Here is an 18,860-nt window from a genome sequence, read left to right on the forward strand (position 1 = left end):
GGACAGTCTTAAAGTACCAGACGTATTTCCATTCCATCTTTCTCACACCTTCCTATCAGATTGTCAAAATGGCACCGTCTTTCCTTCTTTCATTTTGTTCTTAGTGTACTTGACTCTGTCCTAATGAAAGTTTGGTCAAAATGAAACCAGTGTTATCTGTCAAAAAGAAAGAGCAGTGAAAAGAACATACTTGTGGGCACTTCAGATGTTCACTAAAAGCCTTAAAGCAGCATTGGTCTTCCTTCATTCCCGTAAATCTGTTACAACCAGGGGATTTATTTTTTTTTACTCTTAATCAGCAGAAGAGGAACATAACTGCCAGCCTGTCCTTATTTTCCCCCTCACTTTCTGATGGCCACAGGGTCGCTTCCCCGACAGTCCTGTAAGAGCTTGTCTATTTCTCTCACAACTTCCTCGGCATCCACCGACTCCCTGCCTAGATCCCGGGCTGAACGGTCTAACTGCTCCAGAACAGAGTCCATCTCACTCGAGTCTCGGCTCACTCGGGAGTGCACATCTGCAAAGGCCCTAGCCATCTGATCTGATGCAATGAAGGGAGTGTCTTTTGACTGTTTACTGGGCGATAGATACTGACTGTCAGTTGACAAGTACTGGCTGCTTGGTTCAGCCAAGGCTCCTGATTTCACTTCACAACCATCCAGTGGTCCTTTTGTTGAGGTGCAAGGCTCAATGCATGTCTTGGTTGGGCTGCTCGATGCTGAGGGAACCTCCTGAAGCAGAGGACTCAGGGCACGTTTGGCTTTTAAGTAAGGTTTAACATTGGCAATGAGAATAGTGTGCTCTCTCTTGTCTTTCCCAAATGTACAAAAAGTCTTTTTCCCAGTGGGATTCACAGTTTCGTATGTCTCAGTCTCAACATTAGCTTCAACTGTGGGTACAAAGAGATTTGTGCGATAATCTGCATTCTCAGCCTGACTGGCTGCAGGGAACTGTGGCATCCAACACCTGTCAGAATGACCAAGCACTCTGCATTCATCTGTGCAGTTAACACATTCTTCTTGCTCTGTAAAACAAAAGAGAAAGAGAAAAAACTCTAATTATAAGTGGATTTCTTTAAACTAATGGATAGGCTATGATGAACACGTGACGGGTTTATTTGACATCTGGTTTCTTAATTATGGAGAAAAAGAAGAACCTATAATTAAAATATTTCAGAAGGATTGCGTAAACCTGTTAGTTGAGACAATAGATTTATTTAACTCTGTTCTCTGTGTATTAAAGCACTCGCACAGCCCAATGGAAGTATAAAGGGGTCATTAGAGAATCATTCTCAGTGGAATTGAGCTTCATCTGTAAACTAATCTGCTGTAGAAATCTGTTAGGCTTTGTTCTATAAAACTCATCCTAGAAAAGAGTGAACAGTACTTAAGGAACTCAAAAGGCATTATCAGGATTAATTTTTCAAATCAAATAACTGAGCAATGACTGCCTTTCTGGAAATACAAATACTTCATAAAAATCAGCAAGCTGGCTTTTCATTTTTGTCACCTCCATTTCATTTATAATTGTTGTGTTGTGTGACAGACACAAAATAAAAAGGTTTTCGTAAAAAGCCTACTTTTCCTGCTGAGAACAGAGAACTAGAATTTTCCATCAGTATGCATTAAATATAAGCTTGTCAAAAAGTGCATATTGCAATTTTATTAGACATGAGTATGGATCATGTAATCAGTTTTCCCCTTTTTTGTTTTGGTGCACGTAAGTGAAAATGGATTTTCTCAATACATACAATTTGGAAGAATGACAAACCGTGACACACTATTTGAATTGATAATGTTTTCAGATAAGATTTCTATATTCTTATTGCTTTCAAAAAATATAGTTAAATAAGATTTTTTTATTCACTACATTTTTAGAACATAAATTTTGATACTTCCTGTCTACAATTCAAAGACATAAAGAAAACTTTCTGCTTTATAAACCTTAGTTTGTCTGTCATTTTACACTAATAGAATATGTTTGGGCCACCATTTACCATTTTATAATTGTACACATGACTCTAACCCAATGTCAGGGCTAAGGAAAATTCCAGAAATATCCCTTAAAACTGTTTTTTAGAAAAACAAAACCCTGAACCAAGCTGCATTCTTTTTCTTCTCAATACGCTCTAGTCAATACTGATAGAATAAATCCTTTTATTACCTCTAGGTTTCAATCAGCTATACACTGGTCTTTAGCTATTAAGCATTGTCTTCCACAAAAAGCAGATGGTTTCAGATATTCATTTTATGTGAGGAATTTGGTATTTTAAAAATGCCTGGAATTCCAGTTAGACTAAAAACTGTGAGTACACCTTTAAAGGTAAGGATGAAACACACACACAGAGACATGCACAACAGGTCTTCAGAAAAGCAGACAAACTTGCCAATCCAAAGATAGGGAAAATTCAAGTGATAATCATCCTTCTAAATTAGAAAATAAATTCCTAGTAATCTTGTAATATCACCACCAGATTCATGGACAGTTGCACTGCAGAAACCTGACACAGAAGAAACGCCAAAGGTGATCTGTGAGAATCCAGTAGTGTGAATGGCTTTGACTGCTTACATTTCTTAAAAGACATGAATAAATGTGACTTAAATTTAAATAAAATTTTGTTATGTCACAATGATCAGTTAAATCAGGGTGAGATAATTTATTCAGAACCGATACTTGTTAATGATACATTTCTGTGAAAAAGTGTCATTCTGTATACATCCTCCCCTCCTTGAAAAGTTTAAAATCTAAGACTGGTGTAAGCCCTAAAAAAATATCAAAAGCAAGACAGAATGAGATACAGGGAGAGTACAGAGTGATTTTTGAGGAAAAGAATGTAACAGAAAGGCTTTAAATATAAAATTCATAGAGGTGAGTCAGCCTCACCTCTGTGCCTGGTAAGATCATGGAACAGATCTTCCTGGAAGTTTTATCAAAATATATGGAAGACAGGGAGGTGATTAGAGACAGCACCTATGGCTTCACCAAGGGCAAATTGTGTCTGACTAATCTAGTGACCTTCTACAATAGAAAGACTGCATCAGTGGACGAGGGAAGGGCTATGGATGTCATCTATGTAGACTTTTGTAAGTCCTTTAATATGGTGCCCCACAATATTCTTGCTGCTAAATTGAAGAGATATGGGTTTCACAGATGGACTGATAGATAAGGAATTGGCTGGATGGCCACATGCAAAGAGTTGCAGTCAATGGCTCAATGTCCAAGTGGAAACCAGAAATGAGTGTGACCCTCAAGGGTCCATACTGGGACCAACATTTAGTATCTGCATCAACGACATAGACAGTGGGATTGAGTGCACCCTCAGCAAATTTGCAGAGCACACCAACCTGAGTGGTGCAGTTGGTTCACTAGAGGAAAGGGATGCCATCCAGAGGCGCATTGACAGGCTTGAGGAACCCATTTGAACCTCATGAAGTTCAACAAGACCAAGTGCAAGGTCCTGCACCTGGGACAGGCAAACCACCAGTATCAATACAGGCTGGGGGATGAAGGGATTGAGAGTAGCCCTGCGGAGAAGGACTTGGGGGTACTGGTGGGTGAAAAACTGGACATGAGCTGGCAATGTGCACTTGAAGCCCAGAAAGCCAATTGTATCCTGGACTACATAAACTGAAAGAGGGTAGATTTAGATTGTGTGTGATTGTGAGATACTGGAACAGGTTTCCCAGGGAAGTTATGGATGCCCCATCACTGGAAGATTTCAATGTCAGGCTGGACAGGGCTTTGAGCAACCTGATCTAGTGAAAGATATTCCTGCCTATTGCAGGGGGGTTGGACTATATGATCTTTCAAGGTCCCTTCCAACCCAAATCATTCTATGATTCTATGACCTCCAAGGAAAAGTAAGCTGCATGCTAGTTTTGGTGTACAATAAAAATTAGAATTATCATAATGAAAAGCAAGAGTAAAAGACAACCCCAACCCTAGGACTGTAACTCACTGATAGAACTGAGAAGAGTTTAAGGAAGAGATTTAAGTTTGTGGTGTTTGATTTTACTTCACTTGAATGATACGGCATTGGTATGCATAACCGTAGAGACAACATGTGGTGACAATTGCTTAATGAAAAGGGAGCTATACAAATAAAGGACATTGTTATACACCTCATCCCACCCGTTGGTTCACCTCCACTAAAGTTCTCTGGATCTAGTTTTCCAGAGCTTCTACAGCATCAAAAAGCTGCTGCTTAAAACAGCCAAGTAAAACTACTTCTCTCTCTCTCAAAAAAACAGAAAACATAAAACATGAAACAAACCAAATCAATATATTTTAAAAGGCACATGAGGCAAGAGCATTGGAGAAGAAGGCTCCAAACTTTAGTATGGGGTGGGCAATAGTTAATATTAACCAGGTTTGATTGCATTTTATCACATAAATCAAACAGAAGTAAACAAACAAAAAAAATGCCCCAAGCCTTTCAATGATAATTCTAGAACTTTACATTTTACAAATGCTTGCTATTAATTAACTTTGTTCTTTTTCTCTTGCTCCTAATCCTACAGAGTAGATCTGTGGCAAGCTCAGCCTCTAGCTTTAAAAATGGACCTATATAATAAGGAGAAATAATAGATGTTTTGTTTAGGGTTTTCTCTAACCATATCTAAAACTGTTTCTCTCTTATATGGAATCCATGACAATGCTGAGTAGAAGTTTTCTGGCACTTTTAAAGGTTTCCCTAAGCAATTAATCAGCTTTCCAACTAACTGTTTTGTTTTGTAAACTTAATGATCCTTTGTATGATTTTTTGTAAATAATTTGGTCCCTTTTTAACAAAAGATGAAAATAAAACCATGCTGCATGTTAGCTACCACAAAATGCTCAGAACTGCACAATCAATGGACCAACATTTCTCTCTGCTGCTCTCTCACTTTTCAATTATTCCATGAAAGTAGGACTCCTCTTTGCTCCTTTCTTTCTCACAGAAAAAAAAAAAAAAAAGCAGCATTTCCTGTAGAACTTTCTAACCGTATTTGAAGTGTCAAGAGCTCATAGTGTACTGGGAGGCCATCAGCAAACACAACTGGGAAGATTTCAATACATTGCAGCCTATTTCACTAAACCACAGAAAGACCATCTATAGAAGGGAAACTCTTCCGGCCTTTCTGGTAGTTGTTCTGTGTCATATTATCTTCAAATAAATTAAATAAATGTTCATATATTTATAAACAATTCTCTGCTATCTACATTGACAACATATATATATGCACATGAAATATACAACTGGGAAATTCCATTTCAACATGGCCTTTTATTCTAAAACTTGACTGAAATGTATTTGCTTAAAAAAATTAATAAAATTATTCCCCGAACGAAGATTGAAATGAACAAACTTCAGATGAAGGGTAAAGATCAGAGAATTTCTCAGCCATTGGAAGTGTTAACTACACTACGTACTCAGTACTGTGCCAAAAACTATGCTTTGAGAATTTCAAGAATGATTAGGTTAATTTTGCTATAACCATGTTCTAAGATTGTAATTCTTAGCTCTTATGCATGTGTCTACACATACACTGGATATGAGGATAACTCTCACACAGTATTTACATTATTCATTACTGCCAATAAAAATACAGTTTGCTGGCAATCTCTATGTAAAAGAGATATATATCATGTAGCAAATATGTTATATATATTGCATGCCATATTTTCCTTCCCCTTCTCATTTCCTGCATTTGCTAAAACAGTTTTTATACTTGCATTCATACTGACAGTATCGACTAACTTTCCATTTCTGCTCCCTGGGCATCCTAGCAGTGACTGAATTAAATATGAAGCCAAAAAAGAAGAAGAAACAAGTACTGAATGACCTTGAAGTGAAAACCACCTGCATTGCATGAGCTTTGGTGCTCTAGTCTTGAAAATCTGTGCCTTTTCACTTCACTCTCTTATGTCACATCATAGGGAACAGATTTTGAGTATTGATTATCATACATTATAACCTGCTTGTCTCACCATTAGCCTGTAATCTTGACTGCTACAGCTAGCAGACAGTGAAGAAAATTGAACAGGCACTTTTGTACTAGCAGCAGAAACTATAACATGAACTATCACCACCAAGGGCCAAATTAGTATGTATGAGAAAACAGAATCAATTTAAAGGTAAATATATAAATATATATATGTAAAATAGGTCATACACTGTGCTGTACAGCAAGATGCGCTGGTAGGGTGATACGCACCATTGGTCTTTACCTCTATACTCGTCTCCCTCCTGTTGAAAATAAACCCCTAACACTGCAAGTGTGTACAATAAACAGAAGCAGCCTAGAGGTTTTCCTAACTCTCTGGAGCTTTAAGGATAAACAATCAGAAGTGCTTTATGCACTTAGGGGAGAACATACACTAAAATAGAACTGCTAAATTATCAGCTCTAGAAAGAAAAGGAAACAAGCTATCTGGAAACAACAGTCACCTAGATAGGAAATGTATACTGAATAGAAATTTAAGATGGTGTAGGATGAAAGTTACGTCAACAACGTATAAAACACAATGCAAAGTATTTATTTTGGTGCAGCATAAGGCATATCTTACATATTTTGTTCTATATCACCAGAGGAGCTATATTTAACATCTGCCTTCTGTAGCAAGGTTAAGGCAAAGGATACTTTTATTGTGTTATCTTTAATTTCCTACACTTTCCTCATAAATATTGTGAACAGAATTAAATATAGGTACTGATTTCACCCTAAATGTATTACACTATAAATTTAATTAATTAATGCTTTAGATAGACGGCTCTTTTCAATGGCTAAAACTGAGTTATCTTAGTTTGACTCACTAATTATATGAAATTTGCATAATGATAACAAAGAAGAAACTCACGAATTCTTTTTTTAAACAGTGACTCAGTGTCGCCAAACTGAGTTAATAAATACAATATTTTTCTAAGTTAATTGGACCCTAATTATTTAAATTACACATACACACAGAAAGCAGAAAAGCAAATAAAAAGTAAATAAACCATGTACATAAAGCATCAGCATGCAAACATTTTCAAGAAATATTTCATGTACTGTGTTTATACGATGAAGAACACTATACTCTGTATTGAAGTACTCCATATAGTGCAATTAGAAATGTCCAGGCTTGTGTATAGGGGAGATCAGACTTTAAACATATGTATAAGCACATATACATATATGCTTTTATAAATTCATATGTGTGTGTATATATATATACACATATATTTAAAATCTGATTTCCCCTATACACAAGCCTGGACACAGACCTAGACCTAGACCTAGACCTAGACCTAGACCTATACAATTGCATTCCTCCCAAAACCTGTACATGATGTTATCAAATTGTATTTGAAGTTAAACAAGGCAGACAGAGTTCGGATTATTGTAACTTATAAGATTTGACCTGGTAAATGGTCATTCTTTTCCAAGAAGTGTTTACTCACAAAATATAAAAAAATGTAGCTTTGTATTACCATATGTTCATCAATGAAGGCTAAATAAGAATATGGCTAGATAAGTACATGAATAGCACTGAATATTTTAAAATGTCAGTAGCTTTTGTTATTTTTTTATTGTCCTAGGACATGCTACCCTGTCTTTCAGATATCTTACTTATTCACACTGTTTTTCTCTTGCAGCAGGTGATGCCTACTTTTTACTATTACATGAACACTTCCTTCTAACTGACTTTTTTTTTTCTTCTTTTCTATAAATATGGAAGCTAAAATATAATCATCAATTGTCAGAGATAGCTCACTGCCCGACTCAGTAGACTGGAATGGCTATCAACTAACAGCTCTAAATGAAAAATACACTGGAGGGCCCATTCCAAAATGTCTCTTCTTTTTGAAGCATGCAGTTTCACACTGCTGATACAATCTACCTTCACTCTTGAAATGCTCTATTCTTCATTGCATTACAGAGTGAACAGTAATGCACATGTTTTCTGACCCTTGTTTCACATTACAAAGAAAAAAGTTCAGCCTTTGAATGCATGCATGGATTTCACACTGACTTCTCTAGGGGATAGATTCATTTCAACCTTGATGTTGTGAATTTGTGTTCATTATTGAAAATATTTCCATTTAGAAATCATTCAATAACGAAACAAGGTGTAAAAACCTCTGTAGCTTATATTTCTCTGGTCTAACCACAAACACACTGTGTAAAAAAACCACCAGTACTTGTTTTAGATTAATAAAATAAGGTACGTTTTATGTATTTTAATACCTTGAACAGATAAGAAAGATCTGTATTTTCTGTACATATGTGTAAACAGATGGACAATAAATGTCATTAATGTCTAATAGAGAATATAAATAACTCTGCCCTTCATAACTTCAGTAATTCCTGTAATATGACCAGAAAACCTCCCAGAACCGATATGAAATGGTGTCTTACTTTTTTATTTGAGACAGGCAATTGCCTTTACTAAAGGACTGAAAAGACTATAAGTAGGTATTTGTTACAGGAGAAAAATAATAGGCTGCTTTGACATGTCCTAAACACTGGGGCTATATGACACTTCTGATGAGAACAATCAGATAAAATACTCCTTCTGTGGTTGCATTCCTGTTTAATTACAATTGATTTTGACATAAATGAGCAGAGGTAAACAAATACTACTATACACATGCTTGCTGTTATTAAACAGAGCTGTCTCCAATCTGAGTATTTATATTGGCTTGTCTGTTTAAGGATCCTTTCAGTTAGGCAAAGCAATTATGTAGCTCAGATTAGCAAAATGACTGGCAGTAAAATAAGAATGGACTGCCACTTTTTTAAACCCCTTGGATCTTGTGGTCTTTTCCTGATATTATAACTACAAGCTTCTGAGATCTATAATCCTTACAGTTTTCCCATTGTTGGCTGTTGGGTTTTTGTTTAGGTTTTTTTGTTTGTTCGCTTGTTTTCTGGACACAGGATAAAGTGAATATTTTTTTTTTTTTTATATTGACATGGCATAACACACTTCAAAAGCAATAAAAAGATGGCAGACCTATGGATTTAATTCTAGTTCACATTTGTCCCAAACCATAAACATTGGACGAACGTTTCAGGATTATATGGAGCATTACAGAGCATTTAAAATATTTCTTACAGAAGTATGCTTTAAATTCATGCTTATGATTTAATGGCAATCACATATTTTTATTTAAAGACAATGTGAGAGCAAGAAAACATTTACGTTACCTGAAAATTTTCCGTCCTCACAGCGGGCTGGTCCACAGATCCCAACAATGGGTCTTTGGCCTCTGCCTTGCTGTTCTGGAGGCAAATCAGACCTGTGAGTCACAGACAGGGATAGGCTCTGCTTCCAAAATTCACAACAATGTCAAAACTTCCACAGCAGAAAACCAATTTCTATCTGTAGCCCAGACACAGCTCACAGCCCTTGAAATTTTTCACTCTGCTTCTCAACAGTACAAACACAGAAATTTATAGTTTGCAGTGAACTGAAAATGTCTGACTAGTAAAAAGGGTGTCTCATTTCTTCCTATCAGAGGAGAAAGAGAATGAGAATGGACACCCAGTTTTGGTTTCCAATGTTTGCCTGTAAATCAGACTAGCACCTACTCTAATTTGCAGCAAAAAGACCATATGGCAGTCGTGAAAATATATTTTGGCCTCTTCCCCATCCCACCATAAAAAACTCTTCCTAGCCCAGGGCTGCAGGGAGTAAACAGGCTCTGCCAGCCCTGCACTTAGCTGAGAAGCTACAGGGAAACTTTAGTAATCTAAAAAATTCATAGTTTTAAACAGTAAATCTTTGCTGTAGACCCCAAAAGCTGTTTCCTGGAAAAGAAGAGAAACAAAACTGCAGTAATTAACAGAAGAGAACAGGCTTGTGGGTCTGTTAGAAAGAACACTTCTGATATAACACATTTTCCTACTCTTGATCAAGGCAGTTCCACAGCTTTTACAGTGGGTTTGTTTCAGTACTGGCACCTAAAAATTCAATGACTCTTAAACCTGAAACCTAACTGAATTTGTGTAATCATGTGCAGAATTTGCATGATATTTACATTGTTTTTTACTAGCTTCATGGTGAGCTAGTCATAATTATAATATCAATAATTTCCATACCTAATTTGTAATATTTAGTAAATACTAACACTCTATATTGTACTGTGGCAATGTTTAGGAGTCCAGTCATTAACCAAGTCCATTGTGAGGCATCCTCTACAAATATTAATAGATTGTACAGTTAGAGACAAAAGGTAACAAGTAATTATGACTAACAAAAGCAATGAATGGGAAGGAAAGACATTAATGAAAATACAATCATGCTGTTGACATTTTCTGAAAAAAACCCAACAATATAAAGGCTCCATAATTTAAAGAAGCTATCCCCATCTGTCACACCATCAAGCCACGAACAATTAGGTATATATTACACCACTGAGCCTTCCTCACTGGTTGCCAATTACCTCAGTTTACAAATCTTTAATTAGAAGGCACCAAGCTTTTTGCTTTGTAAGCTTGTCTCAAATTTGGATATGACAACTTGTTTACAGACTTTGATTGATAAGGGTGCCACTGAGGAGAGAGACATGACAGGCTTCTGAAGAAATCTGTTTCTATGTCTTTTTGGTGGCTCTGTTTGGATCCTGACTATAGGTAGACTCTCTTGAATGAAAGTCTGTCAGGTTCTGTGTAGGAGCAGGATTTTGTTCAAAACAGAATCAATGCAGTAAAGTTTTTCAAATGCTATCTGTTTTGCTTTACAAAGTCTCACAAAAAATGACTAAAGGCTATATGGATGCTGAACCATTCAAAATCTGGACACTTTGGTGAAAGAGAGTAGTTTCCTCCACATTCCTGCCAGCATGCCTGGATTTACATACAAAATCTCCTTTACCAGACATAATGAGACCATGTCTGTTTTATACTGATAGATGGAAAAGCCCACTGGGTATCATTCTCTGCTTCAAAAGGTTGATGTCATATACAGGTCATACACTTTGGACTTCATGGGAGGTACAATGCATCTGACAGAACAGGAGGAAGAACACTTTTCATGATGCTGCTCTCAGAAAAACCCTGAAGTTGTCCAGGCATCTTAAGGAACTCTCACTTGGACATACAGTTACAGAAGTATCTTCTTAGGAAAAAAGAAATTATTTAAGAGCTTCATATACAGTCCCCCCTATGCTATGCTAAGTAACATATTCATTATTTTGATTAGATGGGGCCCTAGACTATTGTTTAGCAGATTGCTGGTGTTGTGTTTTATTACCCCCTTCAAAAGAGATTTGCAGAACAGGATTACCCTCATGCCAATTTATGAAGCACCCAGATTCTCTTAGGAATCTGAGTTTCATAGTGCTATCCTACTTAGTTTTCTGCCTGGAAAGTGCTCCAATTAGTTCAATTAGAAAGAATAATTACAGATTACTTTCTCAAATCTGACTCTCTAAACAGAACTAGTTTGGAAAATAGTATTTTACATGTAAACAGATTCAATACCATATTTTCAGGTTCCCCATGAACTGTAAACGAATTTCTGAAAGACACTTACTGAAGATGACTTCGGAATATTCACATCTTTCTTTCCCCAGATCCTTCATCAATGACCTTAAGTTCCAGATCACTTTCTTATATTTCAAGGACTGAGGAGATTATAGTTATTAACAACACTAATACAGAAAATCTTTCCTGCTAGTTATTTTTACTTGCAGCAGCTGAGCTGCTCAACTGAAAGTCACCTTTTTACTTGTCATCTTTACATTTGTTATAGCTTCAACTTTGGTGTTGGAGTACTGTGATGCAACAAAATGTATCTTTAAGAAAAATTGGTAATTTGAGAACTATTTCCAAAGATGATGTCATTATGTGCTCATTGTTTTCACTAATTTCTTCACTTTTTAAGACTGCTAACTGTTAGAAGCTATTTTTCTGGTCTCTAGCAACCCCTCATCTGAGCCGTGTTCTTATAAAAAGTGTATTTTAGTCCTGGAGATAGATTTAAAGGCTAGTTACAAACATCACCACCAAGTAAGATGCAGTCAGGGTAATTTCTCTTAGCTGTGCCCTCAGCTTACTTATCTGAATACCCTACAAAGGAAATCCAACAATGAGGCATTAGATAAGTTAAACACTGTCCTGGCAAGGCAAGTAAAAGATGCAGCTGCTACCTTTAAAGCTGCTGCAGGATTCAGAATATGTCAGTCAGCATCAATCTATTGACTTCTTTTAAGAATATCTTTGTAGAAGTGATGAAGACACTACACCCCTAGAAAGGGGGCAGACATGCTATAAAATGCATTAAAACCTATTCTAGACATGGATCATGATCAACTTTCTCGGGGTATTTAAAGAGACCTTTTAATTTATCACTATATTTACTTGACTTAGAGTATCATGTATGCTTTCCACCATGACTTGATCTGAATGGGTCCCCCTCCTCCCAGCCTTTTTGTTCTATTGGAAAGAAAAGGCAAGAGATGTGTACAATTATTATTGGCTTGAATTTTTAGTATCACAGATAATGGGAAGCAAAGAAAACTGAGCCCCAATATCTACTGCATGGTTTTTCAAAAGCAGCCTCTGGGTTTCCTAATAAAAACATAGCTTTGCTTTGTTTTTCTTTAAGAAAAAGAATTGCTATAAATCCCAAGGAGACAAAAATTGTGTGTGAAGTACCATATCTGAAAGGAAGGCTCAGTCTGACCTTGAACAGGTTCTGTAAGGAATTAAGGTAAGAAAAAATTGTCTTAAGGGAAAAAAAAACAAACTTTTTTTTTTTTTAAGTCCACCTGTTAGAGCACAAGCATGATATGTATCTTACTCCTCAGGTATCTAAGAAACAGTTTAGCAGAGCTCTAAACTTATTTGTAAGCTCTCAAGTGACTCTGCAGTTCCAGCTGAAGATGGATACAAGGCAGCTAATTTGCTACCACCAAGGGAAAATGTTATAACATAAAAACATTCCCTCCCTTAGCTTCAAAACTGTCGAGTGCCTAGGGAGCCTGACTATTTGTAGAGTTGATACTATGCATATGCTTCCTCTGTAACTGTTACATGCATACATCTGGCATCTGTCTCTGTTAAACAGACTTAATTATCCCTAGTATTACTATGTAAAAAACCTCTAACCTAGATGTTTAATGAAAAAGAAATAAATGAAAGGATATATGTGATTTTTGTAAAATTATTTTTGCATTATTGGCAAGGTATGCAATGAGCTCTGCACTATGGCTATAAGCAAAATATTTTAGCTCTGCCTTCTGAATAACTTTAAATAGAGATTATGCTCTTTTCTTAGCATGACATTTGGCACTTTGTACAGCCTCTTAATCAAATGGGGTTGTTTTAGCTGGAACTCCTTTTTCCATTTATTCTCCTTTTTTTTTTTTTCTTTTTTTCTTTTTTCCTTTCTTGATTGTTGATCCTCCTTTTATCCACATCAGACTTCAGAGCATTTAGTCATTTGCCAAACATAGCTGGACCGATTCTGAAGATATGTAATTTCTTTTTTTCAGGTGATATTAGGGGGACTCTACATGTTAGTACATTATTCAACTCACTGTTGCCAGCAAAGTCAAGACTCAGGCAAAGCACTTGATTTCAGATTTCAATATATTTTTAAAAGATCAAAGAGCATAGCAAATCTTGTTTTTTGGTTAGGCAGACCATGCAGAACAGTAATACTCTAAAAGATGGAGGTAGCTGCATAGTACTAATATTAAATTGAAGGCCTTTTGAAGTTATTTTAACCTTTGTGTCAATGTTCATCTTCCCCCCTGCCCAGCAAAGTAAAAAAAAAAAAAAAAAAGCTTCTAATTGGGAAAACATACAGAAATTACTTTTTCCTGTAAAGTAAGATTAAAAAAAAGGTGATCTGACATCTGACATCATTCATGATAGCAAAAATTAAATATGCTCAAGGTGCATCTTTTACTAAGAATTATTTCTTTGAGCAAGACTATAAAACATAGTCTTTCCTAAGGCACCTGTACCTGCCTAAGTCTATTTAGGATTCAAGGAAAAGGTATTCCTACAGCTGAGGTCTTCTGATGAGCCTCATTTCCTCCTACCATGTGCACTAAATCCTAGTGAGCAGGAAGACAGGCTATAGTTTTTTCACCCCTCCTGTATAAGCTTTATTATGATGCAACAGGGAAGCAAACCAGAGAGAGCTTCTAATCTGCTAGTTAAGGGAGAGTTCTTGTCAATCAAGGGACTGAAAAAAAAAACCCCACGGGAAGTTGACCAGACACTGAATATTGGTTTCATCAGGTGCCTAACAGCAGCTATAACAGAGAATAATTTCATTCAAGAAACAGAGATAGACACATAATTTAATTTCTGACAATTAAAATTAGGCTAGAATTCTTATGCTGTCTCTAGAGGCAATGGAGAAGGATGGATTCAAAGAGACGTTCAGAATGTGAATGGCTCCAGATCTAAAACACTTCCCAGATAGGCTTACCTTATCCTCACTGAATGTGCATGAGTTAATGTCCTGAAGTTATCTACCTCTGTGTTAGAGACATATACCCATCAGTCTGGCTTTTCCTATCAGCTATGTTAAGATTTTCTGCACTCAGAAAATTGTCTGTTTTGAGTCTAAAGGCCCAATATTCCATAATTTAATGTAGATGGGATTTAGGCATGTAACTCAGCATCGTGAGTCCCCTTTTCCAAGATGTGCTCTTAATGCACATTGTCCTCCCATTGGTAAGAAAATTGTCCCCTTGCAAACTCATAACTTAGTGATTACATGCACATATAACTTCTGTGATTTCCACAGAATATTCATTCAGTGTCTAGTCAGATCAAGATTCCTCGTATTTTTCCACTATTTTCTTGCAAAAGCAAAGCAACTTTCTTTCTCCCTTAATGCTGTGTTACCATGCTTATACCAACCTACTACTTTTTTTACACAACTCAAATTTGTGTCAAAGTGTTGCATTTTGAATGCCTGAAGGAACACATTAGGATCTGCTGCTCTTCACTGAGGCAAATTGTAGCTGATCCACTCCCTTCTTGCAGCTGCAGCTCTGGCTCCAACTAAGTTCTTGTCAGAACCATGGCAGGGAGTGGCTTTGCTGATGTGTATAGGTGCTGCCACCTTTACACAAGCAAGATATGTGACATGGTGTGAAGTGGCCTTGTTTTGTTTTGTTTTGTTTTGTTTCCAAAAATTTAGCAAGAGAAATCCAGATCAGCTTATCAACTATACTTTGTCTACAGAGCAAGTTGGCACCTTAAGTATGAGCAGAACATCATCCTAGCTCCTGCTGGAATTCAGAGGCAGAGGCAGATGAGAGCCAATGTCGTTCTTGCCAACTCTTCTGTCCAGCCGTACCTTGCTTTTGCAGCCCAGGCTCTGTTGGCTCACAGATCTAGCTAAATCCTAAACACAGCAGAGTACTGGATACCTTGCAAAGATGTTAAATTCCAATTTTCCCTTTCATCTACAGTTCAAACCTACAGATCTTCTGCAAATATTACCAAAGCATACATTTAGCTTTTGCTTAACTAGGAAAATAGAAGGAAGGGAGCTTCATGAATCATAACCCATATTTATGTACCAATTTTTTCATGCCTACCTGCCTGTCCTGAGAGTACAGCATTGCTTGGATTTTGGAGTCAGACTTTAAGTTATCTGAGATGCCCAAAAGTAAATCATATTATGTCACTTCTCTCCTTTCCAAGGACAAAATAAAATTTATTGAATTAGAGCAGCATACCTGGAATTCCCACCAGACACTGATTCCATTCACAGAAACAAATCTGAGCTCAAAATTCTTATTTTAAAGGTTGAGTAGGACTGAACTTTTCCATTCATTACGTCTGTGGCTTTCAAAATCAACCCAAATATTCCTTCTTTAAATAAATTCTCAGTTTAAATTTGGCATGTTCTTTTTGATTCAACAATGTTGAATTGGTATTTCTCAGAGAGTCAGACTGGGATGATAAACAACTGTCAACAACTTTGTTCATAAAACATCAGTCACAGTCCTCTGAAAAGCTGACACACTTATTTAGCAGTTAATTTTTCTTTAAACATAAACAAGTGGAAAACCAATGATGGTAATCCTGTAAGAGTACATCTGCATTATCAAATATTCCCGTGATATATTACCACAGCTACATTTAGCCACTACAACCTACTGGTCTGCATGATATACAAATAAATTCAATTGCACCTTGATGTTACAAACTGCCTTCAGCATTTTCATCTGCAGTTCATTGCACTTGCATAACTTCAAGAAGTATTTCAGACCCATACTGGACAGGGTAGCAAGGCTAATATTCACAACATATATTGGGATACAATATATATTGGGGTAGATATTTTCAGGTTTGGAGCATTGGGGTTTTTTTGGTAGAAAAAGGCTAAAGGCTGTTAAAAAGAAAATAATCATAATAAAAAATATATGAAAAATATAAAGCTAGCATGGGAAAATAAAAGGCAATTCTTTGATAAGTTAAGCAGTCTGAATAAAAAGAAGTTATTATGTAAGTCTGATTTTCAAGTCAAAAAACAAAAGAGAAGATAACATACATTACATCTAAATGTTTATGTAAAATGTCCTCCCTAAAGTCTCCTAGGATTGATTCTTTAGAAATTAATTTGTTTGCAATCTTTCTTTGAAAAAAATCATATCTAAAGCAATATATTTATTTTGTTTACTGTGAGAATCTATTTTCTAAAACAATCAGCAAATGTTATCCTTGAATATAATTGCCTATTTAATTTCAAACAGGAAATCAAAGTGGAGTAAAAATATAGAATAAAGCATTTCACACAGAGAGGGATATGTATATATCTGACACTTTTTATTTTCTACCTTTGGAAAGGAACATACAGCATTTTCTATAAGCTTTCCGTGTCACAGTTAGCCTGCTCTAGCTATGATGACAACATGCATCTTTAATGACATGGATGAATATATCTAAAATTCAAGTCTTCCTTCTAGCAAAACTGTAATCCTGTACAGAAGGTCAATGACAATCTGCCTATTAAGGCTAACTGTTTGTAAGTAGTAAGCAGCATTTTCTTGCTAGGATTTTTCTCTCTGCTTTGCTATTTGATTTCTTCAGGGACATGCATCTATTTACCACACTAAAACCTGTTGTTCATCTTTTGCATCTAACATATTCTTTGTTCATTTCCTAGAGGTAGACAAACAGAACGGGAGTTATTGTTAGCACTGTCCAAAGACAGTCAGTGCAGATCTAGCTAAAACCCTCCTACTTATTAATCAGCAGTCGGTGTCTGCCAATAGGATTTCAGAATCCCAAAATACAATGTTTAAATGGAAGGGTTAAATTCAGTTTGTTTAATGATATTCTCTGTTCCTGGGATCATTCATCATATTCACGGAACCTGTTTCATGGAGGGACCTAAGGCTGCCAATTAAAATAAATTACACTAGATGGACAGCCATCCAAGTGAATGAGATTGCTGTCATGATGTGAAGTAACTTTATTCATGGTGAGAAGCCATGTTGGTACAGACAGTTCTTTTAATCTGCTCCAAAGGCCCACACATTCCTTGCAGAAAGTTGTGTTTGGGAGGTATCACCTCTAGAGCTAAGCTCCCTGAGAAACGATCATATTAAATGAAACCTGCTGGGGTAATTCATTTAACATTAAAGTGAATTTATCAGCTACTCCCAACTTTTTGAGAGACTAATTGAATTATCAAAGGCTGCAATGGGAAATGTAAAGCCTTCTGAGAACAGATCTGTAATATAGATAAAATCCTTAATTCGTGTCATGTGGTTATCTTAAAATGGAGTAATCACCTGGTACTAAAACACACCCAAATATAAGATTTCTTTTACCTGTCTAAAGCTTCTCTCTATGCACCAAAATTATGGGAAATGTCAAGTGTTTGGGACAAGAGAAAGATAAATTTATTTTAAAACACCTTATTTATTCTGTGCCTTCTTTCAGTATCTTCAGGTGTGCTGGGTGCTCACTACAGTAAGTTCTATCAGATTTATTTTTCAACTGTTTACACATTATAATTTAATCTTTTACTTTTTATAAGCTTTCAGAAAGAATATACAATTTCCCTCATTTTCAGTGGGATCACACATTACAATCAAACATTAATGCATCATCTCCCTGAACTAGGGCATATAATAGTGACAGAAAGGTTGCTATTAGTGCAGACATTAATTTCATCTGTGAAAATTCAACCTTGCCCAAAATTTTGCAAGATAATCATCTGACAATTTATTTTTATTTTTTAATTGTGTCTCTTTGATATACATATATGTTTGGAACTGTAGAACAGATCCTGGCAAAAGATACTAGTGGATTGGGGGTGGGTGAATCTGGCAAAGTTACAGGACAAACAAAATTTATTGTATCCCGCTGACATTTTGTCAGAGATCACCTTCATATACACACATAAACATAAACGTTCACAAGGATTCTGTTGAACCTATATTACTGTGCTTGTTTTGGCTGGGGTAGAGTTAATTGTCTTCATAGCAGCTGGTATGAGGCTATGTTTTGGATTTGTGCTGAAAACAGTGTTGATAATAGAAAGATGTTTCCTTTATTGCTGAGCAGTGCTTACACAGACTTAAGGCCTTTTTTGCTTCTCACATGACCCCATGAACAAGTAGGCTGGGGGTGCACAAGAAGTTGGGAGGGGACACAGCCAGGAGAGCTGACCCCACCTGACCAAAGGGATATTCCATACCATATGATGTCATGCTCAGCATATAAAGTTGGGGGAAGAAGAAGGAAGTGGAGGGATGTTTGGAGTGGAGGGACGTTTGGAGTGGTGGTGTTTGTCTTCCCAAGTAACCATGGCATGTGATGGAGCCCTGCTTTCCTGGAGATGGCTGAACACCTGCCTGCTGATGGGAGTGTTTTGTTTTGCTTGCGTGTGTGGCTTTTGCTTTA

General features: G+C 36.4%; 1 protein-coding gene across 1 annotated transcript in view; it reads right to left on the minus strand.

Moving 5' to 3' along the window:
• Positions 1-341: 341 nt before the first annotated feature.
• Positions 342-18,860, minus strand: part of PCDH17 (protocadherin 17) — an 88,575-nt gene continuing 70,056 nt past the window's right edge. The window contains exon 4 of the mRNA XM_075727744.1: positions 342-1,024. Within this exon, the coding sequence (XP_075583859.1) occupies positions 342-1,024 (683 nt within the window). The remainder of the gene's footprint in view (positions 1,025-18,860) is intronic.

The sequence above is a fragment of the Pelecanus crispus genome, chromosome 1 (genome assembly GCF_030463565.1).
Source record: "Pelecanus crispus isolate bPelCri1 chromosome 1, bPelCri1.pri, whole genome shotgun sequence".
In the NCBI taxonomy this organism is placed as follows: Eukaryota; Metazoa; Chordata; class Aves; order Pelecaniformes; family Pelecanidae; genus Pelecanus; species Pelecanus crispus.